This window comes from Anomalospiza imberbis, chromosome 3 (assembly GCF_031753505.1).
Source record: "Anomalospiza imberbis isolate Cuckoo-Finch-1a 21T00152 chromosome 3, ASM3175350v1, whole genome shotgun sequence".
Classification (NCBI taxonomy): Eukaryota; Metazoa; Chordata; class Aves; order Passeriformes; family Viduidae; genus Anomalospiza; species Anomalospiza imberbis.
This window is the reverse complement of record NC_089683.1, coordinates 10499396-10516220: the sequence shown is the minus strand read 5'-3', so window position 1 is coordinate 10516220 and position 16825 is coordinate 10499396. Positions and strand designations below refer to the sequence as shown.

Sequence of the window (16825 nt, the reverse complement as noted above, 5' to 3'; positions counted from 1 at the left end):
GCTGCTCTCTCAAGCTACATGAAAAATTCCAGGTTGCAAGTTCATGGAGGTTTCCTTAAGCTGTTGAAGATGACATCACCCAAGCTCAGGAACCCAGCTGACACACTGACTGCTGCGTGTTTTCAAGCCCTTTATTTTATTGTGGGTTTAAATACACTTGGCAAAAGAAACCAGCACTAATATATGCTTATACTGGTATCATCACTTTAGTAATTCTAAACAGTAGTACAAAAACATATATGGTAATATTCTCAAAATTATTGTGACAGTATTTCAACTCAGGAGTCACTTCCTTCAAAAAACTGAATTCTGAGAAAACCTAGTAATTTCCTATGGAATTAGAGACACAAAAAAATAGAACCTGCTCAGAGTAGAACATATTGATAAGAGCCTACATTCAATTCACATAGTTTTGAAACTAGGCTCAGTGTACAATTCAAAAAGAATGCTTTTATCTTAAATATTTTTTTAAAGTGTAGCAAAAAATGGAATCTATTTACACAGTAATTTCTTCAGATAAATGGAAGCAGTAAAGGTTTCTCTTGTCGGTTTTCTGTTTTGGTTTTGAGTTGTAATGTTTCTCTAATAGCAGCACTAACTGCTACAATACAATACCTGAGTTGTATTTCAAAAGATAGTAACATTTTAGAGGCTGTTCTTAGCCATCATAAATGCAGATACATTCTTTATCCTCAGCTTACTGTGCTGTGGCACAGAGGACAGGCATTATAATGGCCTGCTTCTTTGGCTTTCATGCAGTGCTTACACACACTGCACATCCAGAACTGATACTCCAGGATAGGGGCTCCTGTTGCAACACATACAGGAAGTTTACCATCTCCACTATAAAAAAAAGAAGAAAAGAGTAAAGCTGAAAGAATAAAAATATGGTGTGCCAGTTGTTACTAGCTCATGTAACACTTCACTGTTCATGTAACCAAGTATATAAATCTTGACACCAGAGAATGCCCACCCCAAGAACCATACAGTCAACAAATCAGGACCAGCAGATCCAAAAGATGGAGTGAAAATAAGCAGTGAAGGCCATATAAAAGTAAGGCCTGATTAGACACCTGCACTGCTATTATACTCTGTCCTCTGAGGTCTGAAGGGTCAACAGAACCACAGCTGCTACTGAGATTCTGTACAGCTGCACAGTAGGGTCATTCAAGACAGGTTAAAATCCTGTTTGCTCAAATAAAATTGATTTCCACATTTACAAGTTCCATGCTCTCAGCAAACACACTGTTGTGGGTACAGCCACTCCAAGGACTTAGCCCTTAAATGTGCCCTTCATACTGATTTTAACTTCACATATTGTCCTTTTCATACCAAGTAGATTTAGGTAATGCACAAAACACTGGAGACCTGTTAGTTAATAATGGTTAAACTGTCCCTTGTTGACACTTTCAGCACTCCACCATGGAGATGCAAACAGTAACATTCTTACTTTAATGTCACGTGACACAGCCTCAAAGGTCCTAACACTCCTGTGTTTGTCTGCCTGCATTTCAAATTAAGATGAAGTTACATCTTTATGCCCAGATCCTCGAATGCAGTCAGTGTCTATTTTCCCAAACAACATAGTGCTGTATTATCTTCCTCCAAACTGGCTAACTTCTGCCTCATTCTTGCCCAATATTTGGTTTAAGCAGCAAAGCAATTAATTTGGTCACACACAAAACCTGCTAAAACCCAAAATACAGCAAACAGCAGAACAAAGTGACAGTATTATTACAGTATCATATAAAAATATACCCACCTCTCAAGAACATCATCCAAATCAGGTGTTTTGTTATACTTTGGTCTATATCTTGTGAATATCTCTAAAGCAAGCTCTTCATACTGTTGCCTCTGCTCTGGCTTAAGAGTTTCCAAGGATTCTAATTTAACAAAGGCTTTTGAACAAGTATCAAATGCTCTGTTTGCACATGCACAGAGTGCCAAAAGGGAATAGATTTCAACTGCAGGAATAATGTCTTCATAATCTCGCAAATTAAGAGCTAAAAATATGAAAAAAAAAAGAAATCCAAGGAAATTATTACACATCTTCTGAGAAGTGCAAACATCTGTATGAAATAGTTGCTACTAGACTACAGTATTAATTCTAAAAATTGGACAAAATGAACTACAGTCTTTTTACTGACATGACTGTGAAGCATTGCTCTAAAAAAAACCTAGGAAATCACTTGGCAATTGGTGTCTTCTTGAAACATTTTATTTTGGTTGACTGGTTTTAAAAATATTAGAAGGATTTGAAATCTTCATTACTTGGAAAAAGTATAGGCGCTATTTGTTTCTCTAATTCCCAGAGGTTTTTTGTGAAGCTCTACAAGGAGGTCTGATGTAAATTCAGGTATGCTTTATAATTTAGGGAGAGAAACAAAACAGTCAGCAGAACATCTACTGAGATTAACCAGTTCACCAGGTAATATTCGGAAAGATTTGCATTTTCTTCAGCAAAGTCCTTTCCAGATATTGTGACTGCAGCCATATTCAATTCATTATATGGTTTTGGTTTAAATTCCATGGATTTATTAAGAACTGAAAAATGTGGCAGCTATAAAAGAAGTTATGTGCTGATTTTACAGGGTTGAAAATGAATTCTTACCTGTTTTAAGTGCTGCATCTACAGAACCTTTATAGAGCTGTTTTTGTGCAAGTATGAAAAAGTGGTAAGCCTCAGCTCCTCGCCAAGCATTGTCTGCAAAGCGATTAGTTGAAGAAAGAACATCTTCTTCCAGCAAACCAGCCAAAGCTGAAGCACTCTGAAAACAAACCAGTATCACAAGTAATTTTTCTATGAAACAGATACAGCAGAAAAGGGGGATATATGAAAAGAGCTTTTCTATACTTGGTGATTACACCACTGTCCGTGTTAAGTAGGCAAAATACAAATGGACCTACAGTGAGCATTGTCAGGCGTTCTGTACAAAGCACAGGCACAACATATGGTGCAGATTTTCAAAGATAAATATCATATACACATGTATGCAAATATATTTTGTGCACATCTGCAGACTGGTTCATAGTTTGGGTTAGTATTTCATTTCAACACCAGAGCTCTTAAAAATTTGTTTAAACTATTTCATTTGTGCATATGAAGATGAACACGTGAGCAGAGAAAAAAAAATCTTCCATTTGCTTCCCCTGTATCTGGAGCCATCTCCCTGCTGAATTACAGGCAACATAGCTTAAGCTAATCACAGATCACCCTTTGGGATCAATACTTACTCCTAAATGAACAAGAGTCTTGCAGGAAGTTTCTTAGTATGGTTTTCATTGTTATAGTGAAAATATTAAGGAAACTATGTTAAACTTAGGAAGAAAAATATCTATTAATACATAAGATTTAAATATTTTAAAATAATACTTGAAACAATATGTTTTCCTGGGGGACTTGCTTGAAGGAAAGCTTTGTTCTTAACAGGGAAAAGGGTAACTAAAAAACAATTATAGGCTCCCATGAAGATGGCTTGCTTAATTCTGACTAGCTAGCAGATACCAGAATTCAGAAAGGGGAAAAAATACATTACCTCTGAAGTTTTTTCTTTAACTTTTCCCCTTTGTGCATTTTGCCTTTGTTCATGACACTGTTCCATAAGTAAGGCTGACAGCACATAAAGCTTTTTAACTCGCAAAGGCTTCGTCCTTTTCTTTGACTCTTCATCTGCAATCTTAAAAAAAAAAAAAAAAAGGGATTTAATTCTCTTGGACAATTGCATGCTTGTAGAAACCTAGGAAATCATGCCAAAAAATTATTCTGCCTTTACATGTAATAATTTAGACTGCAAACAGAACTATAAATGAAAATGTCAAAGTGAAGTATGCACATTATTTTATATTTATTTGGCTAACATGTATATAAAGCCAGATTCTCAGGAAGGATAAATCAGTGTAACCATGTATATGTCTAGTGATCTAGTATAAAAATAAACTAAAAAATAGCAATTTTTAAACACATACATATCTTTCAATAAGGTCTGGTGGTTTTCCCAGAAAAGAAGAATGGCTTTTGAAAGTAACATATATTATATATATACATATATATACATATATACTGCTATAAATATTTGCTGTAAAAATTACATATCATTCCTACAAGATTTTAAGCTATGTAGAGAAATCTCTGCAGCCAAACCAAATCTAAGCAACATCTTTATCTTAAAAGCACACCACAGCCATTTCTAATTGAAGGAACTAATTGAATAAATACCAAAATTTAACTTCTAGTTCTTACTGCTTTTTTTTTTTTTTTTTTTTTAGGAGATAAAAATAACTGCCATGATATCTAAAATAATGTGGACATTGCAACCCAGGCCAGTCTACCATACTTTTACTAGGCAACACAGGGCATCAGGACCTTTTCTGAGGTGCAGTTCATCTCCTACTGAAAGTCTCAAAATAAATAAATAGATGGCTTGTGTCCCCAAAGTCTCCTCTCCACTAGCTACAGAGGACACCCAGGGTAACTATTACACATAGAGATACCTGAGCTCTGGGAGCTGGGTTCATCTTTGCAGTATCCTGTATGATGACATCTGCTTATTGCCTAAACATTGTTAAACTAAAATAACCCCAAAAGAATAAAAGTAGCACAGAAATAGTAAGAGCTAGTCCAAAAACCCCAGTCATGTGACATAAAAATAAAACCCACCATACCTTGAACATGAGCTTAGCAGCTTCAAAGAAATAATTTGCTTTACGGTAGAGTTCTATAGCATCAAGGATTTTGTTCTTTTCCAGTAAATGACTTGCATATCTGGCTAACAAGGATCCAATCTCTTTCATATTGTGATTTTTGGCCAGCTCCACAGCTTTATTCCACTAGAAATTACAGGAGACAATTATTAATCTCATGTTTTCGAATACACTCTCAGAACAAACCAGTTATCCATGAACAGACTGCAGCCTCTGTGTGCAATATTTCATCACCATTTTGAACCAGACTACTATAAAATTAACAAAAAAGCAAGAGAATACAAATGCTTACATCATTTCCAATCATGTGATGCAGCAGTACTGAAAAAAATGCTGGACCGATGTTGGGGTACAGAAAACAGAGAGTACTCTGGACCTTATTAGCATAAGAGACTTGATAACAGGATGCCTTGGCAAGAGCAAACAGAACTTTGAGAATTAAATCAAGATTGAAAGAAGATCAAATCAGACGGATTTACCAGAAAAAAGAAAATTACATCAGACTTCTGCAAGCAAGAGATGTTTAAAGTATAGGGTGATCTTGAACCCAATCATTGTAGTAAAACATTACTAGCCTTCCTAAAACACTACATAAACATTTGTAGTCCACAATAAAATCAGATTCTTTGACAATCGCAATGTCTTCCCTGTCTCTCTTCATCGCTGATAGACCTCTGTCCAAAACTACATATAAAACAGTTGCTTCTACTTTTATGAAAGCTATGCAAAATCATTTCACTGTAGCTCATAGCTGGGCATGTGGATTTTAACCAAGAAAAGTCTAAACCAGACTCTCAAAAGCATGTCTAAAAGAGGACCTCAGCCCAGAAGCTTAAAGCACACAGTAACATTTTACTTATCCTTCTGTACATCTCATTTTGTCTGTGAATTTTCCTGATCTTCAGTGGTTTGGCCACTGTGTTTGCCCCAGATGAAAAGTTTGGCAGGACTGAGATCTTAACTGAATCTCACACCTAATAGCTCTTCAGATCCCATAAAATAAGAAATTGTTCACAAAAAGCCAGACCTAGTCAGTCCTGCCATTCTCATCCATCAAGTTCCTCATAGCCATCCTCAGTTTTTCCCTTCTTTGTGTTGACAAAGATATTTGCACAGGTTAAGTCATACCAGGAAACAGCTCTAGTTATAAACATGCAGATTAGTTTCCAGCTCAGCTTTTTCCAGCTACATCCTCATGGTGTCACAAATTCATTTGCATCTACGCAAAGAAGGAGGGGGATGTGGAAAATATCCAGAATGGACATCTATCTCTTCTCCAGTCTTCTCCCAGTCCATCAGGAGGCAGCACAGCTCCATAGAGCCTACAAATGTCTGCATGCTGAGCATGCTGCCCACATACCCTGCATGTTGCTTTGCACTGCCCCTCCAGTGGTTTAATCTTAATCTCAGAGAACTGGTTTAAGCACTGAAAGATGAATTTTCCAGACATTATGACAAATCATCTCACACTTAACAAGGATTTGTATTCCACTGGGCATTAGGATAGAAATTTCACTGTTAACCTGGTATTATTACAGATTATCTCCTGCTGTTTTACCTGGTTGAGATGCACACAGGTATCCACAGCATCCTTTGGTCGATTACATTTCAGAAAGGCTGACACAGCTTGTTCACACATCCCCACTCTCACAAACATATAGGCTATATCCTGCAAAAAACATCAGCACTGTATTAAATTCACTTCTGCATTTTTAGTACATTGTGCAGCAACAGCAGTGCTCCTGTTTGGTTAATTTAAGTCCAAGAGGGTGGGGAATGGGTTGTTTGCTTCTTGGACCCTGTGAAGGCATCAGGCATTGTTGTAAATCTTTAGAACAGTATGCTAGTCTCAAACACTGCTTCTAAATTAAGAAAGCTATTACAATGAGGTTAAAAGAAAATGCTGCCTTGATTTACTGGAAAAGGTATTAAAGGAGCATGTTTTGCATTTTCCAAGCATTTTGGATTAAGTCAACCACAGCATTGTTTTAAATTATCTGTTGTATGTAGGCAATTTCCTGCTACATATACACACCTGTACCCTGTACACCTATATATCCAACACACCCTATCCCATCTACTTTCCCTCCTTTTAGAGTATTGTCAGTCAGGTCTTTCTGGGGAACTGGAACAATAAAGGAAAGGAAGAATGATGAAGTAAGAAAATAACAGTAATTAGTAGAGATCAATACCACAGTAACACCATTGCACTTAAGTGAGTCGGTCATACACTGCATTCATTCTCACATTTTTAACCCTCCATAGATGGGAAATTTCAAATAAATAGTTGGGTATAAGACAATGAACAATAAAGATGCTTTCTTCTTACAGGAAGCAATTTATGATTCTCTGGAAGTGAGTTGGCCAAATTCTCCAGTCCTTGGTAGTCTTCTAGCATGTAGTAACATTCAGCTAAACGTTCCTGGTTTTGTCCTTGGACATAGTACTGTACAGCATTTAACCTATAAGACAAAAAAATGTGATGGCTTCTGATGTATAAACACAAGAGAAGTTTTAATTCTGTAAGCCTTTCACATTTGTAAATTTAAAATCACATTATTTTAAATAGGTAACTTTGCTTGAAAAACTTTCATAGCTAGAATCTCAGTGTTTTTCCAAAATATTTTTACAGATCATTATATTAAAAGTGTAGCAATATTGATTCTCTGACTAGTGTAAGATTAGAAAGTCAAGGAATTCTTAAAGCTATATTCCCACACCTGCAGAGATGAGGGCAGACAATGGACAACTTACAGCTAAATTTCCAGAAAAGGGCTTTACTGTTGTGCTACTGTATTTTAAAATGAAAACACCAAGACCTCCAAGGCCATTCTCCAAAGTTACCTAAAGCATCTAAAACTCAACTTTCAAAATCTAATCACAAGTTTCCAGCTGCATTGTGACAATACAGTTTGGATAATGGCAATACATAAAGGAGCTGTGGAAGTCTAAGACACGGGCCTAGAAGGCAGCAACAAATGTTCATGAAAAAAATTCCCCGCAAGTTATTAGCAATGAAGACATTACCTCCGGCTCAGTAAGCACCTGACTGCAAAATGTGTTCTGGAGAAATACCATTACAGGTGTGCACTGCACTTAAAATCTTCCTTGGGTGCCCAGTTTGGGCAAGAGCTGGAGACAGATTAAGGTCAGAGAACTCTGGACACCTTCTCAAATATTTGTGGTTTAAAGAATTTTAGAACATTTACTGATAGTTAGTAATTCTGTACTAGTTTTAATCCCTTTTGGGTTTTTTTGTTTTTTTTTTTTTTCTATATCCAGCCTAATATAACTGTATAGTTATTTGTCTTTCCTTCCCTTCCTTTGAAGCAGACAGACTTCTGGCAAAGCAGAGATTTATATCACCTTCACCCTTTAGGTAGCTGATCAGCAGCTCTCTGTTTATCACATCATGTAACCATAGAGGTATGAGCTAAATCTCATTATTCCAAAATTATCCAATGTATTGCATCCTGACTTTCCTGATATCTGTCCCTCCTCATAAATTAAGTCTTGCCATCAGTTTAATAATTTCCTCTGTAAGTTCCTTACTCCTGGTTCCTGTACAGACCATACCATTTCTGCCGGTCTGCAAAGTAGTCTCCAATGGCATTGTGTGCCTGTTCCAGGAGGGCGTCGTCCGAGTCCCCCGAGCCCGTCTTCAGCAGCTGCAGCACCCGGAACCAATCGCCAAGCTTGATCCGCAGCCCAATGGCAAGATCTCTGAACGGGAAACAGCAGGGAGAAGTCAAACACAACAAAACAGGTAACAAACATCTCGAGAAAAGCCCCCAGAAGTGTTTTCACCTGCAATGCAGGTATCAGAGTGATCCCAGGTAATTTGTTTACAATTTAAACACTATTCCATTACAGCAAATACTCAAGAGAGCTCCCAGATTATATAGCACGTATGCACTTCCTTATCAGCCACACTCCTGTGTGAGGAGTTAAATGAGTGAGACAGCTGGGCTGATGTTACTTCAGGCTCCCTCTTACTCTATTCTGTATCTTTCACTGCTGACCACTACAAGAGATGGCAGCAGCTGCAAAAGGCTAAAAGCAGAAGGAAGGTGAGGGGAAAGACCAAGAAGCAACAAATATCAATAATGGAGGCTAAAGCTGAGATGTAATAAAATGGATTTCAGAGACTTCTTTTCCAGATTTAGGGTGATTTTGGATAAAGGAGAAAGGACTCAGCAGTAGTTTTTCCTTTTTATTATTCATGCATACATATGACTCACTGTGTGTCTGTCTGGGATGATTTTTGCACCAAACAGAATAATGCTATATTACCTCATATAAAAGTAATTCTGCAGGTGCATAGAAAATAAATGGGAGAGACCTATGCCCTTCTTTTAAAAATGCCCTCAACTTACAAGTAAATTAAGGAAATCACGTGAAAGTGAATGCAGTCAGCTAAGTATGACCATCTATCTAAAAACATTAAAATTTTATTTGAAAAATAGATTTATTTCATTGTGATTTATGGTAGATCCTTATCAGGATTTTTCTAATTGTGAAAGTTGAAACCAGTAAACAAAAAAGTAAGTTTTTGACTTCTGCAATTCTATGTCCAAATTTCTCTTCAGCCATGTGAAAAGGAATATGCTATATCTAAAACTGGTGTTGCAGTGTGACAGAAGTGCTGAGGAGGCAACCCACATCCCCAAACCACCAAACTGCCAGCAACTAATTAATGTCATGCAAGGAAGCTTTCATTAGCAGGCACTATTGGGCATCTCTCCCCAGCTCCTGCCTTCTCCCTCTGCCCTGCCACCCCGTCCCCCTTACTTTCATTCTTACAGCATGAAATAATAACTATTTTTTTTCTCCATCATTCCCTACTGTTTTTCATGGCTCCATTAATCAAAGTTTAAAATTTTCTCATGTGCGTAAGTGATTCATGTTTCTCCATGTTTGACCACCATCTACAGGCTACACTGCACAACTGCTGCTGCTGATTTCTCATTATCCTTTTTCAATAGAGACAGTGCTCTAGCTAATTACTTAATGTCAATTTATATTCCCAGCAATACTAAAATTTTGCTTTGTTTGTTTTCATTCCTGAGCAAAAATTACACTGATTGGTTTCAATGTTTCACAGTTTCATCCAGAGTCCTTCTGTCTCTCCAAAGATTACAGTTCATTAAAAACTCTGTTGTTTGTCTATGTAATTGAGAAGAATGTGTACTTGGCTACTAGCGCAGAGCAACACCACATAAATTAAACATTATTTAAGATTGTTTGTATTTTTGGAATCCCAGTTGAAATACCAACAAAATACTTGTGAAAAAACATCTATAAAATACAGCGCTACCTAGAGCAGCCAAGGTTTTGTAAACAGTTTGGAATGCACTGGTTTACATACAGAACTGGTTATCTATAGATAAACCAAAATTCTCGCCATCTGATCCTTTTATGTTTTTGCAGAAACTAGTAAAGACTCTCCAGAGAAAACAGCCATTCCTGATTAAGGAATGCTTTTTTTCCCCCACACTTTTCTACTGCTGAGATGTTTACATGCAATTACCTCCTGTCCATATCCAGATACATTCTTTCAGCTTCTTCAAATCTGCTAAAATAGGCTGCCACTTCTGCTTGCTTCATGGACTCGCTCTGCAGATTGCCCAGGCGCTTCACAAACTTAATGCCTTGGTAATCTTTGCAACGCACAAAAGCTTGTTCAGCCATCTGCAGATCCAGCTTCTGAAGAGCAGCTTCAGCCAGGAGTCGCCTGTGTGAAAAACAAGCATAGCAGATGGAAAAGCAGCTATAGAGTAAATTAAATGAGGGTACATTTAACCAGTAATTATTTAAATAAGACATACAAGTTGTTGCAATTTATTGTTTAGTAGCTAATCTTAGTGCAGTCGTGTGTTTATTCCTAATACATTCTGTGATCTGACCAGTACTTGGTCAGGGAGAGATGTTCAAATAATTGCTAATATTCTTTAGTTCAGCTGTTGAGATGGACACTGGCTTGGGAGGAACGGGCAAGACTTGACTGTTACACTGATGTGAAATGTGTTGCTGGTCTCAGTGCAGTTCCATTTATTTATTTCTCCCTATGCATTTGTGGAAACATTAAGCCTTGATGGCAGCCTCAATCTAAGTGCCTCCAGCTACACTGGCCACAACAAATAAATTATCCTTCTGAGCCATCTGGATCAGAAGGTCCATTCCTGGTCCTGTTAGGACAGCAGTTTGGGACAGCAGGGAAAACCTTTGGGGAGCCTTATAATTGGTACTGCTCCATTGGTTAGTTCTGCAAATAGGGAATTCAGGCCAACCTATGTGCATCGGGTGCTTGAATGAGCTCTAGAATTTTCTGCAAAAATAAGGCTATTTAAAATTTAGACTGGATGACTGACATTGTGAAACAAACTCAGTGCAGTGAGGCACTGACAAAACCACTAACATTATTGCTGTTTTAAGTGACCCAAGCCATGCTTAGGCAGTATCAGCTGTGTATCTCTGAATCAATTTGAGAAGGTTGGTATCACTTAAACTCAAGTGCTCATCACTGACATCAAAGAAACCAATTGATCTACACATCACCCTGTTTGTTGCATTCTAGAAGCAAGGTCACTGTTTTGTTCTGATCTGGAATACACTGGCTTTATATCCAGCACTTCTAATCAATATCTTCTTCATAAATATGTGACGTGTTTTCTCTCATAATAAAAATAAAATTCACAGCAATTCTGGAGCAAGGTAAACAGAATTTGACCTATATTTTATGATTTTATGGTATAGAATTTCTTCTGAGACACAGACTGGCAAAACTAATAGTCATTTTATATTAAGTGAACAGGTGGTACTAGCAAAAAAAACATTTCAAAGCTCCAGAAAACAATTTCAAAGCTCCAAAAAAGTATTACAGAAACTTTCAATATATAACTAGCAAGTCCTGTTTTTCAAAATGAACATTCTGGAGACAAAGGCACAACTAGATAGAAAGGAATGGTTTTTGGGACAAACTTTTAAAGCAAGGTGTCTTGTCCAGTCTTTCAGCAACTCTAAATTAATCTCTGAACCATCACAACTAATAGTGAACTCTCCAACCCCCTTGATGCAAGCTAAGCACCCAATGCTGCAAGAGACCATTTAGCTTCGAAATAGATCCAAAATGATTAAAGAAAGGTACAGATAAGTAAACAGTCTCCAGAGAGTTCAAGAGAATTGGTCTCCTTCATTAAGGAACTTGTAAATGAAGTTTTAGTTTCTGCACTGACTTTTCATTAAATTATCTATTGAGGCCTTTACTCTTCCAGCCCTTCCAAGTTGGGATATTAAACAGATTTCCAGCACTCCTGTTTCCACAGGTTTACTCTCACATATTTGCTCTGCAGGCTTTTCAACTTTAGTTAAATAGCTGAGCCATGTTTAGTGTAAGCATGCCACTATCTCCATTTCTCAGATTACTTCTGAGATGCTGCATGGGAACACAACACACCCAGCCCTCCTCACTTCTGTCCTTCAAGGCCTGTCCAAATGCTACAAGGTTACTCAAACTACTCTTATCCAGCTATCAGTCTGATGTGTTTCCTTTACTGGGTTTTAGGATCTTTAATGTTCAATATCAAATACATAAATTTTAATTTAACCAACTTATCTTGCTGTTAACTTTTCATTTCCTTTAAATTTCCTCCAAAACACAAGGAACACTGTGTTTTGGGGCCCATATAGCACAGAGCCAAAAGGTGTCCTGAGCCTACACTTTATACCCACTATCATGATACAGCACATGCCTGACATTCTAGGTACTCCAACATTCATTAAATCCTAAGTGGTCGTGTGTAAAATGTATAGTGCTTTGGCTGGTTTTAATTTGAGGGTTTTTATTTTCATACTAGATCTGTCTGAACAGGAAAAGAATAGAAAAGAAGACAAATTTAAACAAATTTGGCTTATAGGAGATTTTACCAAAGTCTGGGATGTGGATTGTCTTCTATGAATTGAGAAGATTCCTCAATGCCAACTTTTTCAATCAATGCTCGACTGTCTCGTAATGACCGAATCTCGAAATTGATGATGTAATCTTTGTTAGGATGTTCAGGATTCTAACATAATGGATAAAGAAACATATTTTTATTCCTGATGACTTCTATTTTCATCCAACAAAACAGATATCTATCATTAAGACAGACACCGACTTTTCCTACAAAATAAAATTAGTTATACTGACCTTTAATATTTCATCCAGAAGAACAGACTTGATTTCTAAATCTTCAAAGTTGCAAATATATCCAGATGTTTGTATAGGTTCCTGAAAGTTAAATAAGTTATAAAGGAATGAACTTGTATTCTGTCTGACTAAATCCTAGTCAAATCTGTTAAGTATACATTTAAATACATTCTTCTCCAAACTAGGTAACACTTGCACTTCCAACAAGAAACAAATACTATAATCATGAACATCATTGACGATTCTGTAAATACAGACATCATTAAAAATCCTCATGTTTTCTGCAACTAAATTATGACAAAGAGATAGAATAACACCTGCCAATATTTAGATTCAACTGAACTGTTTTACAAGTATTTCTACTAAAATTGCATTTATGTATTCCAAAGCATACAAAAAAAATATGCTCCTGAAAATCTCATATATTTAAGAAAAATATGACACCATTTTTATGTTTCTAGGACTGACCATTCATTTTACCTATATGGTCCAAAACAACATTCCCAAGATTCCTAAGATTTTGAGGTTTATATAACCTGAAGCAAGTTTATATAAACAAACACTTGCAGAACTGAATGGTAAGCACAACAATAATACTATTGAAGACAGAGCCATTAACCTAAGAGTGAATTTTTTTAAATGAGTATTTTATGTATGTTGATATTTACCTCTGGATCCAAGTTTCTGAAAACATACATTCTTGTTTTCTCCATCATTGCAAACAAGTCCGGGTTGTCCTTGGCCCATTTCATGTCCCAGACGTCTTTGCGCTCCAGTTTCAGCTGCCCGCCTGCCTCCTGCTGCCCCGCGCTGTCTGAACCCCGCGCGTCCAGGTCCAGGAAGGTCAGAACCCCTGAAAGGTCGATGATAGCGAGACGACTGCAGAAAAACAAACAGAGAAGAAATAAGGCAGCTCAAGGACACTACTCAAGGCTGTAAATCTGAAATAGTTCTCTAACCTGTCACAGTATAATTCTATAGATTCCATGAGATGTTGTCATGTGCCAGAACCAGCACAGATCCATATGGTTTTCATGTATCTGCATAGCAGAGACCAGACACATAGAAAGATGTTCTTCATCTGCTCACACAGGATCTGGCCCTGCAAAGGTTCTGAAATATGCCCATTTTTATATCCAGCATTTTGAAGATACATCAGATACCAAGTAGAAGAAATTACAGGTCTGTCCCTCACCAAACTTTTCTTGACAAAGACTCAAATTAACAACTGAACAGAATGGGTTTTCCTTATTTACTAGGAGGCAATGAAGCAGATTACTAAATTAAAAAGTCAGTGTGGTGATGTAGTCTGTTAATTCCTAAAATGTGATTTCTTGTGTTTCTACAAAGGGTATTCTTCACTTTTTTCCAAAGTAATGTTAAGTATAATCCAATTAAGCTTTGAAGTCATTTAAGGTATGGGAAAAATGCAATTTCTAAAAGGCTACATTTGAAAATTTACAGTTGTACAGGTCTTCAGTGAATCATAATAACCTGTATTTACCAAAAGGCCATTTTAAAAGCATTTCTAAATATTGATAGGTACACAGCCTTAACCCCTATTAAAATTTCAAATGCAATTTAGAAAATTAACCTCAAAATGCTTATGGATCTGAGCTTATTTCCCTAGAATAAAGTAATTTAGGAAGAAAACAGCTCGGGTTCAAAACAAAATGAATATGGCTCTGACTAGATCACGCTGCCTTTTAAGCAAAGCAATCTATTTTTGGGCTATACCTGAAGAGGCAAGAGATCTCTACGCATGTATTATGAATTTTGTTTGAAATTATAAAGTTATTTTAAACTGATTAAAATTGCCTTGCAAATTCTTGTGTATTTTTGCCTTTTCTGCCAACACTCTCATGCACTCTCTTGCAACAAAAAAAAAAAGCTTTTGAATAGAAAACAACTTTAGTATTAGCACAGATGAAGCTCAGGAGAACCAGACTTACTAGAAACATCACCACTAGTAATAGCCTGTAACAATGGAAAATTAAATGGGATGAACAAAGTTTCCAGGCTTTAGAAGGACACAGAAATAGAGATAAATAATAGATATAAAATTTCAGGTTATGACATAATTTTATCAATTCATGTCATGATCAAAGGAAGGTCATGTTTGGGTCATCTAAGAAAACAAAGGCATTTTCATGTACATAGGGTGTAAAACATAGGAGGCCTTTACTAACAGTCTCTCAGAACAATGACTGTCCAGATGGAAATAATAAGTAATAAATAAATGGTTAAGCAACCATTAAGAACAACTAAAATTAATAAATGGTTTATACTAAATTAAAATTAGTACATAATTATTACAGAATTATAGATTTCACAGAATTAGTATTTTCACAAATTTTAGTGCTTGACTTTGAAATTGGATATCTGTGTTAGAAACAGGTCTGTAACTTACCTGGAGTTGCAGTTCAAAGACAGCTGATAGGCACGACGGTCCAGGGTATAGTTCTGCACCACAGCCACACTAGGGAGGCTGTATCTCTGAATAGTGCCAGATTCTCTTCCCTAGAGGAAAGCAATGCTGCCTTAGTGAGAGAATTTGTCCATCAGTAAACCCTTGAAAATGGTCTTATTTATATGCTGTTTTAGACAAAAGAGCTTTGGGATAAGTGACAGAGCATGAGTGAAAAGAGGGAATCATCACCCTAAAAGTTCTGAATTCTGGTATTTATACAAGATACTCTAAGATGCTACAATTGACAAATCTGCCTAAATCAGGGATGTTAAACAGCTACAGTCCACATCTAGCCCACAGAATTTCAGAAGCCATGACCCTCCAGACAGGGTCTACATAATAAAACAGGAGAGGTGTGAAAAGATTCTTGTCCCACACTGGTAAATCCCCTCAAAGAGTTTCATATAGCAGCACCAGCCCAGGTCTGAAAGCAGGACAGCTCTGCTCATGTGGGGCTGTCTGCATACCAACAAGTCCCACCAGTTACTGCAAGACCAGATCTAGATTTAAAAGGAAATGCTATAAAATATACTGGTTATTCACAGGCTTGAGTTACAGGAAACAAATCTAAGTACCAGTGTGGTTTATCTTTATTTTGCTGAATGAAACACCAAATCCCTGTGTCAAGATACCATCAGTCCCTCAGGGTGAAAGGAGTGACATCCCTGAAATGAAATGATCATTGCCACTTTTCTCGTGGTGTTTCTGTAAAGTGAACAACATATCCAGCTTGGTTTGCCTACTGTTCAATTCTTACATTGGAAATTAGTCAACATTACATTTCAACGGAGTGAAAACTTTATTTCTTCTTTCCCCAAAGCCATCCCTAACATCCTCAGCATAAATTACCATTTTTGACTTTTTCACAGTTGCATACCCTATAGACTAAGAAGCAGATTAGTTCAGAAGTGTTAGAAAATTGAACCACTATCATATGCATTCAGCTTCAGCACATTTATCCAGATCTAGTCTCAAAGGCATTTCTTCTCATTCCTTTCCTTTTAAAAAAAAGTCACAGATTAATTATTGTCAGAAGTTCATTTTCATATTCTTCAAGCAGCAACAATCCCATAGTCACCTATTAACCATCACACTTCTTTTGTTCATGCTTTCTCCCATGACTCTCTGATTTTGTAAAATCCAGTCAAAGGATAAAACAAAAAACCAAAAATCTACACTAGAATCAGAACATGACAAAACAAGGTCTTTCCTGGAAGGTGGATAAGAGGAAGAAACACTGCTCTCTCTCTTTGTTCTGTTCAGTTAGTTTGCTGTAAAGCCCACATATAAGCTTGTTCATCTAATGAGATCACTTTCCAGCTTAGAACAAAAAAATGCACCAGCTTTTTGGCATTATTCAATACCTCACACATCTGTATAATACATAGGTGTATTCATCTGTATATAGTACAGTACCATGCATTATACCACTAATATGTAAACAGACAAAATTTGTAAATCTTTGT

At 36.8% G+C, this 16825-nt stretch overlaps 1 protein-coding gene and 1 long non-coding RNA gene across 3 annotated transcripts in view; one reads left to right on the top strand and one right to left on the bottom strand.

Annotated features, from left to right (window-relative positions):
- Positions 1 to 26: 26 nt before the first annotated feature.
- Positions 27 to 1743, top strand: LOC137470258 (uncharacterized). The gene is made up of 2 exons (XR_010996967.1): positions 27 to 141; positions 963 to 1743. It is a non-coding gene; the product is annotated as an uncharacterized lncRNA (long non-coding RNA).
- The window catches only part of WDR35 (WD repeat domain 35), a 42062-nt gene continuing 25354 nt past the window's right edge, over positions 118 to 16825 (bottom strand). For both annotated transcript variants that reach the window (XM_068183404.1, XM_068183405.1), the window contains 13 exons: positions 15300 to 15409; positions 13558 to 13768; positions 12890 to 12970; positions 12628 to 12764; positions 10232 to 10435; positions 8278 to 8424; positions 7031 to 7163; positions 6260 to 6370; positions 4663 to 4827; positions 3537 to 3677; positions 2612 to 2768; positions 1763 to 2003; positions 118 to 843 (listed from right to left, as the gene is read on the bottom strand). In XM_068183404.1, coding sequence (XP_068039505.1) covers positions 693 to 843; positions 1763 to 2003; positions 2612 to 2768; positions 3537 to 3677; positions 4663 to 4827; positions 6260 to 6370; positions 7031 to 7163; positions 8278 to 8424; positions 10232 to 10435; positions 12628 to 12764; positions 12890 to 12970; positions 13558 to 13768; positions 15300 to 15409 — 1989 coding nt within the window. In that variant the 3' untranslated portion in view covers positions 118 to 692. The remainder of the gene's footprint in view (positions 844 to 1762; positions 2004 to 2611; positions 2769 to 3536; positions 3678 to 4662; positions 4828 to 6259; positions 6371 to 7030; positions 7164 to 8277; positions 8425 to 10231; positions 10436 to 12627; positions 12765 to 12889; positions 12971 to 13557; positions 13769 to 15299; positions 15410 to 16825) is intronic.